General features: G+C 44.6%; 1 protein-coding gene across 4 annotated transcripts in view; it reads left to right on the forward strand.

Moving 5' to 3' along the window:
• Nucleotides 1-3,377: 3,377 nt before the first annotated feature.
• Nucleotides 3,378-10,876, forward strand: part of ATF1 (activating transcription factor 1) — an 8,613-nt gene continuing 1,114 nt past the window's right edge. Inside the window, exons 1-6 of one of the 4 annotated variants that reach the window (XM_014947479.1) lie at nucleotides 3,378-3,566; nucleotides 5,588-5,701; nucleotides 7,294-7,394; nucleotides 8,787-8,917; nucleotides 10,000-10,179; nucleotides 10,280-10,439. In XM_014947479.1, the coding sequence (XP_014802965.1) occupies nucleotides 3,456-3,566; nucleotides 5,588-5,701; nucleotides 7,294-7,394; nucleotides 8,787-8,917; nucleotides 10,000-10,179; nucleotides 10,280-10,439 (797 nt within the window). In that variant the 5' untranslated portion in view covers nucleotides 3,378-3,455. Of the gene's footprint in view, nucleotides 3,567-5,587; nucleotides 5,717-7,293; nucleotides 7,395-8,786; nucleotides 8,918-9,999; nucleotides 10,180-10,279; nucleotides 10,440-10,876 lie in introns of all 4 variants that reach the window. The other 3 variants (XM_014947478.1, XM_014947480.1, XM_014947481.1) reach the window with 3 other exon arrangements.

Genomic DNA, 10,876 nt, shown 5'->3' on the forward strand with positions numbered 1-10,876 from the left:
GTCCCGCGGGGGGTCGGGGGGGTCGGGGCTCCGGGACGAGCTGCCCTTCGCCTCTCACCCCTCCCTGGGAAAAACTGGAGTTCTCTCTGTCTCCTGGATGAAAAAAGATACTTTCCCCAAGTGTCTTAATTGCAAAATTAAGCAAATGTTAACTGTATTTTGGCTGCTGGAGCTGGTGAAGACAGGTCGAGGTGTGAAAGAATCAAAAATTTTACCCATTTCTTGACTCTGATTTCACAAATGTTTTAAATCACTTTCCATAATTTGTATGTGTCAGTATTTGACTCTTGTCACTTAGTATTTGAGAATAAAGTGCTGTGTCCAGCATTCTTTGATTTCTGACTTTATAAAGTCTTTAAAAAAATAATAGCTTCTGACAGTATTTGAGTACTGAGATACAGTTTAGGCCTTTCCTGGATTTAAAAGGGCAAAACAGAACTTGGGTTCATTCCCCTGGTGCTCTCACACTTCTCTTTGCCTTAACATTCAGCTTTTATATTCCATTATCTCACTCTTTGCCTCCTGATTGTGCTTTGGAGCTTCACCCGAGGCTGGCAATCCACGATTTTGGCCATTTTATGAGCATTTAACTCGAGACAGTCGCTGTCTTGGATAATCTGTGTTGTAACCAGGCAAAGCCAAGGTGGGTGGGAGAAGAGAACAGGACGCTGCTCGTGGGATGCTGAAGTAAAGAGCGATTGAGAGTCAGACCTTGGGGAGATGTTTGCTGCAGGGGCACCGTGTGTCTGCCAGGGGAGCAGCCCTGCAGCAGTGCAGGGTATTTTCCATCAGAATTAGTGAAAGTTGTGGGAATAGGTCTTTCTTCTTTATTTGTTCTTTTCTAATTGATACTCCTCAGCCGTTCAGGGTGGGTTTTTACTGTTTCTTGAGTGGTGGCTCAAACTAGAGAACGTGGCATTAGCAAGGGATATACCCACTTCAGGGTGATAAATCCAGCTTGGCCACAATGAAATGTGACATTCCTCTTTGTGTGTAGAAGAAGGATTTGTTTGAGACTCAAACTCACCTTTAAGGTCCTGCTCTGGGTGGACCTGCTTTGGCAGGGGGGTGGACTAGGTGATCTCCAGAGGTCCCTTCCACCCCCTGTGGCTCTGTGATTCTGTGAGTTTCTCTGGCTGGAGAGAGCTGGGTCTGGGAGTTTAAAAGTCCTTTGGAACAAACTTCATAACGCTGCTATTGCAGAATCCTTTCATTTAAATTAAATTCTGTTTGAGATGGAGCTGAGTGGAGACATTGGTTTTATTCTGTAAAGCGTCACCCTCACCCACGGGACTATAAACCCCTGGTTTTCATACTGATTGGAACAATAATTATTTTCTGGCTAATAGAACGTGAGCTATTGCCGTTGGGAATTCACTCCTGTCAGAACTCTGGGACATGGAAAACTCCTCATTCTCCCCAAAACTGGGCAGCTGCTTTCAGCAAAACCCATATTCCGTGCTGGCAGTAGCTGTAACCGCGGTTTAAAAACCTGCAACCCCGCTGTGTTTTCTGCTTTTGGTACCTCTCGTCAGAGCCTGAGAACCTGCAGGTTGAGGTTTTCATTGGAACTGTCTCTCTAGAAGCTGGTAGATGGTAATCGCTGCTTCAGGTGCTCGCAGAAAGCCATTCCAGTGGAAAATTGGTGTTTTTCCAGCTAAAGAAGTTGTTTTAACAAGACAGGGGCATGTGAGTCCTTTTGTGTGACGGTCACGCGAGGCCCAGGAGCTGCTGCAGCTCCTTCAGCCCCTGCACCATGTAAGAGGCAACAGTAATTTTTACCTTGTTAAAAGCGCTTGCTAAATCTTTTTTTTTTATTAAAATTATTTTACTAAGATTTACAGACGGCTGAATATTTAGTTAAATATTACAGGGAGTATGTGAACTTGAAAAATCGTATTTATAATGGGAAATACTTTATCTTTTATTCCTGTAAGTAGGACTTCACACCTGTGAGAGAAAGATCAGCAAAAACCTTTGTGCTTTCTCCCCAGTTTGTTTATTTTGGGTGGTTTTGTGTCTTATCAGTTTCAGTGTTTCTTGCAGTCTATTTTGGTGCCGTTGTGAGTCTTTGATGGGAAAATAAGGCGGAGAAAAACAGTAAAAGAGAGAAGGGGAGACAGAATGTGGTTTAGCACTTCAGAAATGAATTGAGTATTTCTGTAGCACTGGAAATTTATTTCAATTTTTGCTGTTGACTGTATTTCAGTTTGACAGTGCCCTGTTTGCTGGTGACACTTAGCATGTAGGGGTACAAAATGTGAATTTTCCTTTATGAAAAAGGAACGAATCCTTTTATATTTACAGCAGTAAGGGCTCTGGGAAGCTGCAGCGCGTGTTGGAGAGCGTCTGTTCCGTGCTGGGAAGGACACAGTCTCAGGTTTCACCAAACCATTGGTGTTTCATCAGTTTTCTCTCCACAAAGTCCTGTTTCAGTCCCTTTTTTTGAGGAGTTCTGCAGCAGGACTCCCCAGATGAGTAAGGATTGCAAGAACAGGACTCTGGTCTTGGTGTACATTGACTTTTTACCCTCTAAGTATACGTCAGGCTGCAAGAGCTGTGGTTTTGTCTCAGTAGGGAAAAATCAATGACTCACATTTCCACAGAAAGAAATGTAATTTCCAGTCTCATAGCAACTGTCCTTTCAACAGTTTCAAACCTTCTGTGACAAAATGTTTAACACTCACTGATCATCTCTTAATGCTCTCGGCTGGTCCACCCACTCACCCCACCTAAAAGCATCCATTTCTATACGGCTGAATCCCTGGTATCGGAGGGGGGATGCTGGCAAGACACGTTCAACAGTTAAATATAAAATCTTAGAAATGAGAGAAGCGTTACTGGCTGCATTCTATGGAGACGGGGTGACTTTTGCAGGGTTTAAAATTCAGACTCTGTACTTTGAATCCCTGGTTTGTGTTTATACACCTTCGGATGTTTTAAAATAGGTCTGGCTGGTAGCTTGGGTAAAGTATTTTTGGAGAATTATTTTCCTTAGAGCAAGATACTCTTTGGTGTAAATGCTTTATCTTGGTTTTCTTCCTGTATCTCGTGACTTGACTTTGTTTATTTTCACTAAAAAACAGGAAATTCAGTAAATAGATTTGACAGTGAACTTCAGCACTGGGTGGGTCTGAGCCAGCACTGACTATTGAGGTGAAATGTCCTGAAAACAGGGCTCCTGCTGCTCTGGGCTCAACCTGCCACTGTCCCTGTCCCCTCCTGTCCCCATCAGAAGGTGTGACAGTGCTCAGGGTGTCCTGGGGTAGTGACAGAAAATGCTGTCTATTCCACAGCACGTATCGAAGGGCAGAGAACTAATTAAAAACATCCCAATGAGGCTAAGAGCATTATGCACAGAGACTCTATGAAGTGTCAGTGGAAGCTTTGGCACCTTCCCGCCGCTCAGATTTATCATTAATGGCATTTAACTGGTTCTTTTTCTTGCAGTTATTATGGAAGAGGTGCACAAGAGCAGCAGTACCAGTTCAGTGACACCCTCGCAGCCGTCGGGCGTACAAGGTACAACACTACAGGCAGCTCAGCTCTCTCATATTGCTCAACAGGTAAAGCCTGGGCCAAATCTCAGCAAACATTGGAGGTAGTTAAGAGCCAGTTTTTGTGTGCTGCAAACTAGATTAATTCTTGAGTTTTAGAAACAAGCAGAGGAGAAAAAACAAAAGAGGGTCGAGAAAAAGGCGCTTGGTTATTGATGGAGGGCACAAAATTATTCAAGTGGCTTGTATTCAAAAGGTCAAAATTAATTTTCCCTGCTTGGATGAGGCAAAAGTGCAGCCCAGCATTTTTGTTAGATCGTACGTCCTTCGAAACTGTCATCGACCTGACACACAGGAGCTGCTAACAACTGTCATCGACCTGACACACAGGAGCTGCTTAGGAATGAATTAAGGGCCTAAGTCTCATTTCTTGTTTCAGAAAAAAACCTTTCCAGCTCCTTTTGTAGCAATGGCAATCCCGGGTGCTCGGCACCATGGAAACCATTTAATGCAAAGTTGGAACTCCAAGGGAACATCACCTTCAAAGCTAAACCACACGAAGCTGGAACTCCAAGGGAACATCACCTTCAAAGCTTTATCCTGAATTCAACTTTCTGCTTCAGAAGGAGCATCTCTGGGTGAGCTCTGCTCCTGTGGCCACGGAGCCGCCCCGGGGACAGCCCCGTTCCTCAGCCCAGCAACTCTTGGCCCCACAGAGGCAACAGGGTTTTGATGCAAAATGTAGATAACAGCATGAGGGAAGGACAGGACAGAGTGTCATGGGGCTCCTGTATTCCAGATTAATAACAGTAGTGAAGAAATTTGCTGAGGAAACTGGTTATTTAATCATGCATCTACCTAATCAGTTTTTAAGGGCAGAGTCTTGTGCAAGTTCAACATCCCAAACAGTTCTGCTCGAGTGTACCAAGCATTTTCTGTAGGGGTTCCAGCAGTAATGAGTGTTTTGCCAGTTAAACCTACATTTCAGCTGCAACATTTATTGAAATTGATAGTTTTAAAACATTAAAGAACAGATGCCATAATTTTTATTTGGAAAAATCTGCTCTTTGTTCTTCCTCCTTGTCCCGCGCTCCCTTTGCCTTTCCTGGGGCCCCTTGTGCCTGTGGCTCTTGAAGCAGGTTGCTCAGCTTCTGCTACACCAAACTCTTGGGATTACTTCCCTGTGAAATCTTTGAACCATGGCCTCATAGTGGTTGCTTAAAAAACATAAATACCCCAAAACACCGAATATGTCCATTATTTCTGCTACTTTCTGCACTGTCAGTCTCATCTGTCCGAAGCCCTCGCTCTTGTTGATCATTTCATCTGGATTTAGATTTTAGCACCCTAAACTTGTATTAACTTTAGTGAGAATTAAGGCTACTTATTAGGCACTTTTATTTCTGCTTATCTAAGCCCAATACACTCTTGAAATGGAATAAAAAGTTAAAAATAGAAGCTGCCACAAATGTGGGGCTTTACCTGTGCGTGTGGATGGAGTTCCACAAAAACACTCGCTTCGTCTCCGAGCTGTGATTTGAGGAGTTCAGCTTTAGTGTGGTTCAGGTAGAACTCCACAGATTTCAGTTGCAGCATTTTAATCTTTTGCCCATAATGCTACATACTTGATTTCCCTCTGAGTTAAGGCAAATAAGTAACTGTTTCAGCCTTTTTCCTGCGCAGATACCAAAAAATTAAAAAAAAGAAACTGCCACAAATGCAGGGCTTTATCTGTGCGTGTGGATGGAGTTCCACAAAAGCAGTTGCCTCGTCTCTGAGCTGTGATTTGAGGAGTTTTCGGTGTGGTTCAGGTAGAACTCCACAGGTTTCAGTTGCAGCATTTTAATCTTTTGCCCATAATGCTACATACTTGATTTCCCTCTGAGTTAAGGCAAATAAGTAACTGTTTCAGCCTTTTTCATGCGCAGATACCCATTTCCAAACTGTTTATCTTGCAAGGACACCTCTGTGACCTCCTTAGACTTAAAAGAAGCTTCTGCTGATGCACGTTCTCCACTAGTTTTCCTACATGTTTGCGCGTGTTCCTGGGGAGCGAAGGCTTTTGTTAACAATCCTTTGCTCTCTTGCAGATGTCTCTCCGAGGTCCTGCTCCCCTGACGGTTGTCCAGCTGCCTGGAGAGCAAGTCCAGGTCCAGGGTGTCATCCAGACAGCTCAGTCCTCCTCCGTCATCCACTCGCCCCAGGTGCAGACGGTGCAGGTAACGACGGGCTCTCTGCTGCTGGACAACCAAGTGTCTTCAGCTTTCCATGTGGAAAGATTTCTAAAGATTTCTTGTCTGACTTGGCCAGCTCTGCCACAGAGATAGAGAGCCAGCCAGTGACAGTATTTTGGGGATATATCATTCTTAATGATATCTTAATCATTAATATATATCTTAATGATGAAGTGACTTACTTGGCATTGAAATAAAACTATTGGGCATTGCTTCCTTTTATAAAAAAAACTAAACAAACCCACAAATCTTTTAGTTGGTGCTCCTAGCAGACGTGCAACCGGGGTGTTTGAATACCCAAATAGGGAGAGTGTAGAATAACCCAGTGGGGAAAGAACCATGTTTGGAAAAGGTGGAGCTGCTGCCCCTGTGCGTGCTGTTACCTCCCTGCCCTGGGCCTGAGGGTTCTGCTTGTGTCTCTCGTTTGCCATGTGATTTTTTTGGTTCTGGGCACTCCAGAGGTGCCTCAGGGAGCCCTGTGGGGGTTGCGCAGGGAAGAAGCACGTTAAACTGCGTGGGTCTGTCACTGCTCCCTCATACTCTGCTTATCTATTTGTATGAGGTTACATTGATAAACCACGAAAAGTAAACCTATAATGCATTTTCAGCTCTCGTTGTTTCTGTAACATCAGATCATGGAAAAGAAAACACATTTCTCTTTGCTGAAAAATGGTTAAACACCTGGCTTGGCTGGTTGTCTTCACTTGAATCTCCACTAATCCCCTTCCTGCCATCATGTTCTAGTTGCAGGGTCCCCACTGACTCTGTTCTTTCCTTTTTTTCTGTAATTTGTGAACATTGTGGCCTTGTTGCTCAAAGCTGGGGGGGAGGTAATACGTGAGCAGCTTTTTCTTACTATTGATAGTAGGTTGCTCTGTTTGTCTCCGCAGCAGCAGTGAAGTGAGAAATGCTTTTCCCAGAGCTGCCTGTGTCCTTCTCGATGCTTTGTTGCCAGCACCCAGATAAATGTTTTGTTAGCTTGTATTTAATAAGGAGCATCAGAGAAAAAAGTGAAATTTGCCAACTGGATGAGGACGCAGTGGAATAAAGAGAAAATTCTAGATAATACTTTGCATATTTATTCCCCGATATGCTGCTGCCTTATTATATTCTGACCCACAAAATGCACTGCTCTGCTGGCTACATAAAAGATTTCAAGTATTTTATCTGTTTGTCTCTGTACATACGTGGTGTTCCTGTTTCCTACCCCACCGCCTCCTCGGGCAGCTCTGTGGGGGAGTTGCTCACCTTTTCAGACCACATCAGCTAATGAGAACATTAGGCTGGCATGAGCTTTATCAAAATAATATTGTATTTCTTCATACTGCTGTTTTAAAAATTCGGGATTGATTAATCCGGGGGGTTTAATCCAGCTAGAACAGCTACATGGTGGGTGTTTTTCAGCTTTTAATTTGATAGTTTGGGAGAATCTCTTGAGCTTTTCTTTTTTGCATTTGTGTAGTTTTCATGCAGCTTTAGCTTATATACAATTAAAACGTGTTGTTTCTTCTGGGTCTCGCTTCTGAGGCGTACCGGATAACCACACAGAATGTGTTTTTTAGGTTTCTTCTTTGTCTGAGAGTGAAGATTCTCAGGATTCCTCAGACAGCATAGGCTCCTCGCAGAAAGCTCGAGGCATCTTAGCTCGTCGTCCATCTTACCGGTAAGCACCACGTGTTAGATATTTTATGGTTTTATTTTAAACCAAAATAGCAACTTCTTTCAATATCTTCATATATTCTGTCAGCCTCTAAGTTGCTTTCTTTCTCTTGAGCCACGTGTTGGACACGTCCAGGCAGCACAGAGTGAGCGATCGTCTGCGACAAGGGAACCGGGACTTCCCTGGAAATCACCTCCAGCACCATGTGGCAGAGGGAAAGCTGTTTATCAGCTGTCATTTTACCCAGTTTTATCATTTTACTGAAATGAGTGTAGTCAATTGCCACATCCTAGCTTTCAAAAAAAGAAACTTGTTAGAAACTTAACACCCAATTTTTTACGATAATGTTCTGAAAATTTTAAGAGACGGTTTATGAAGCTGCTGGATACTCCTGGCTTTCACGTTACGAATGTTTTATGCACTCTTCTTAGGACTTTATCTCATCTTGAATTATGCACCAGAACAAATAAAGTAGGAGGAATTTTATTATTTTGTACACAGTCAAAAATGGTGGTGGAAAAGAGCAATTCTGAATGAAATTAGGCATAGTAGGAAAGTGCAAGCCATGAGCAGAGCCGGGTTTGGGATCAGGGGTTGTCAGTTCTGCTTTTCTCTTCACAGAACTGCCAGCGTTTGCCAGGGGTAAGATGCACAAAATTCATGTTTCCATTGGTTCCTCTTTTACCTAGAGACGTGTGTGTTGTCGTGGGGCATCGCTGACACGGGTTGTTTGAGAAGCTGCGCAAGAGCCAAATTAAACACAGAAAAGAAACGTAAAGTCTTACTCTGTACTGAAAAAGATTATTCTGACACCAGACAGAGCAAACTGGTTTTAAAGCCAGTTCATGAGTGAGTTCGAGGATCAGGTTGTAAATCAGAAAAATCTCTTAATAGGCCAGTTGTCTGTCCCCAGAAAATGTTTATGGTGGAAACTCTGATGCAGCTTTTAGGGAGATGAGATGATGCAGCTGCAGTGCTAGTTTTGGGCACACCGTTTTTCTGGAGATTACTGAAATCTCCTGTAAGTGGTGCAGGTTTTCACTGCAGGCTTAGCAGCCCGAACGGACGAGGCTTTTAGAGGATAATGATTGAAAATCTGGAATTCGTGCTGATTTGCACATGCACACACTTTATAAGGCAGTATCTGACTTGACTTGCTCTTAGCTCATAAAATTATTCAAATATTTAAATAAAAACCTAGACTATCAAAACTACAGAAGGTTTTTGAGGCAGTCACCTCACACATTTATTTTTTTTTAATTCCAGAAACTGTTTTATCTCAAAATCTTAGTGCTTATTTCTGTAATTCAAAACAGGGATAGTAGTTTGCAACTGCAGCGCTTTGTCGTTTTTGCCGACTATTAGAGCTGATAAACAAACTCTTTTTTTTTATAGAAAAATTTTGAAAGATCTTTCTTCTGAAGATACACGTGACAGAAAAGGAGATGAGGAGAGTCCTGGTGTCTCCACGGTTACGTCCATGTCCGTTCCCACTCCCATCTACCAGACGAGCACCGGGCAGTACAGTACGTTACACAAAATACATGCTTCACTGCATACATTTTTATTCAACTTCCTTCAAAATACAGAGTTCTTTTTGTTATATGTTTGACTAAGATGAAATTCAAAAGGTTTGGTTATTTATTTAATGGTTAATAAAGTCAGTACTGTTACTACATGGAAATAGGCTGGTATCTAAAGACACCAGATAAACTGAATGCTTCATTATCTTAACTTTGCATATTAAGACAAGGCATCCAAAGGATGTTACAAAATAACAGGGCAGTTTCCCAGTGTTAGATTTAGTCCAAAATGTAAGATCAGAGAAGATAACATCCAGGGGTGGGGCAGCCACAGCTTCTCTGGCCAACCTGGGCCAGGCTCCCACCACCCTCACACCAAAGAAGTTCTCCCTGAGATCTCACCTAAATCTCTAGTTTTTTGGTTGAAAACCCTTCCCCCTCGTCCAGTTTTTTGGTTGAAAACCCTTCCCTCTTGTCCTATGGCTCCACTCCCCACACACCATCCCTGGAGGGATCTAAAAGCTGGTGCTGAGGGCCATGGGGCAGTGGTGGGTTGGGCAGTGGTGGGTCAATGGCTGGTCTTGATGACCTTCAAGGTCTCTTCCAATCCAGGGAAGTAGTGGAATCACCACAGCATCACACCCTTTTTGGGTGGGAAGGGACCTTAAAGCTCATCTCCCTCCAATCCAGGGAAGTAGTGGAATCACCATAGCATCACACCCTTTTTGGGTGGGAAGAGACCTTAAAGCTCATCCAGTTCCATCCCTTCTGGTGGCTGAGACATCTTTAAGGAGACCAGGTTGCTCCAAGCCCCTTCCAACCTGCCCTTGAACCCCTCCATGGATGGGGCAGCCACAGCTTCTCTGGCCAACCTGGGCCAGGCTCTCACCACCCTCACACCAAAGAGGTTCTTCCCCACATCTCAGCTCCATCTCCTGCTCTGTCAGGTGGATTTATCAGGGAATCTCTCTGATGGAAGAAAAAAGCCTTTCAAAACTGGCAGTGTTTTTCAGCCCTAGAAACAGATGTGCAGCCACACACTTACGTGCAGCTCCGAACACGTGCATGTTCCTCTTCTCTTTAAGTTGCCATCGCTGCAAACGGGTTACAGCTGGCCAGCCCGGGCGCCGACGGCGTGCAGGGCCTGCAGACACTAACGATGGCCAACGCGGGCGGCACCAACCCTGGGACAACAATCCTGCAGTACGCGCAGACCTCGGACGGGCAGCAGATACTGGTACCCAGCAACCAGGTGGTGGTGCAGAGTGAGTACCTTCTGGAGATGGTTAGAAATGCCCCTCGCTGGCCTTGGCCTCGCTTTCTAACAAAACCACCTTTTGGTGTCTTCTGCTGTTGTCCCCCCAGCTGCGTCGGGGGACATGCAGACCTACCAGATCCGCACCACGCCCACCACCTCCTCCCTGCCCCAGACGGTGGTGATGACGTCCCCCGTCACCCTGACGTCGCAGACGAGCAAGACGGACGATCCGCAGTTGAAACGAGAAATCAGGTTGATGAAGAACAGGTACGGGGGTGCAGGGGGGCTGCTGGGGTTGGTCAAGGTGCTGAAGGGGGGTCTTCAGAGCACAAATGGTGTGTTGTGAGCTCACCACGATGATGGTGCCATCAGGGGGTGCTACATCCAACACTGAAAATTCTAACCAAAACACACTACATGTCCTGTCACACACCATTCAGAGAAAATAAATGGGTTTTTTGCTGCAGATTGACCCCGTGTGTGTTAAAGAATCACAGAATCTTCTTGGTTGGAAGGGACCTTAAAGATCATCTTGTCCAACCGTCAACCTCACTGACAAAAATAGACACCCACACAACAAACAAGGAGCATCATCACTAAACCAGACCTCCCAGCACCACATCAACCCGGCTTTTGAACACCTCCAGGGATGGGGCCTCAACCCCCTCCCTGGGCAGCCCATTCCAAGGGCTGAGAACCCTTTC

The sequence above is a fragment of the Calidris pugnax genome, unplaced genomic scaffold (genome assembly GCF_001431845.1).
Source record: "Calidris pugnax isolate Ruff unplaced genomic scaffold, ASM143184v1 scaffold155, whole genome shotgun sequence".
NCBI lineage: Eukaryota > Metazoa > Chordata > Aves > Charadriiformes > Scolopacidae > Calidris > Calidris pugnax.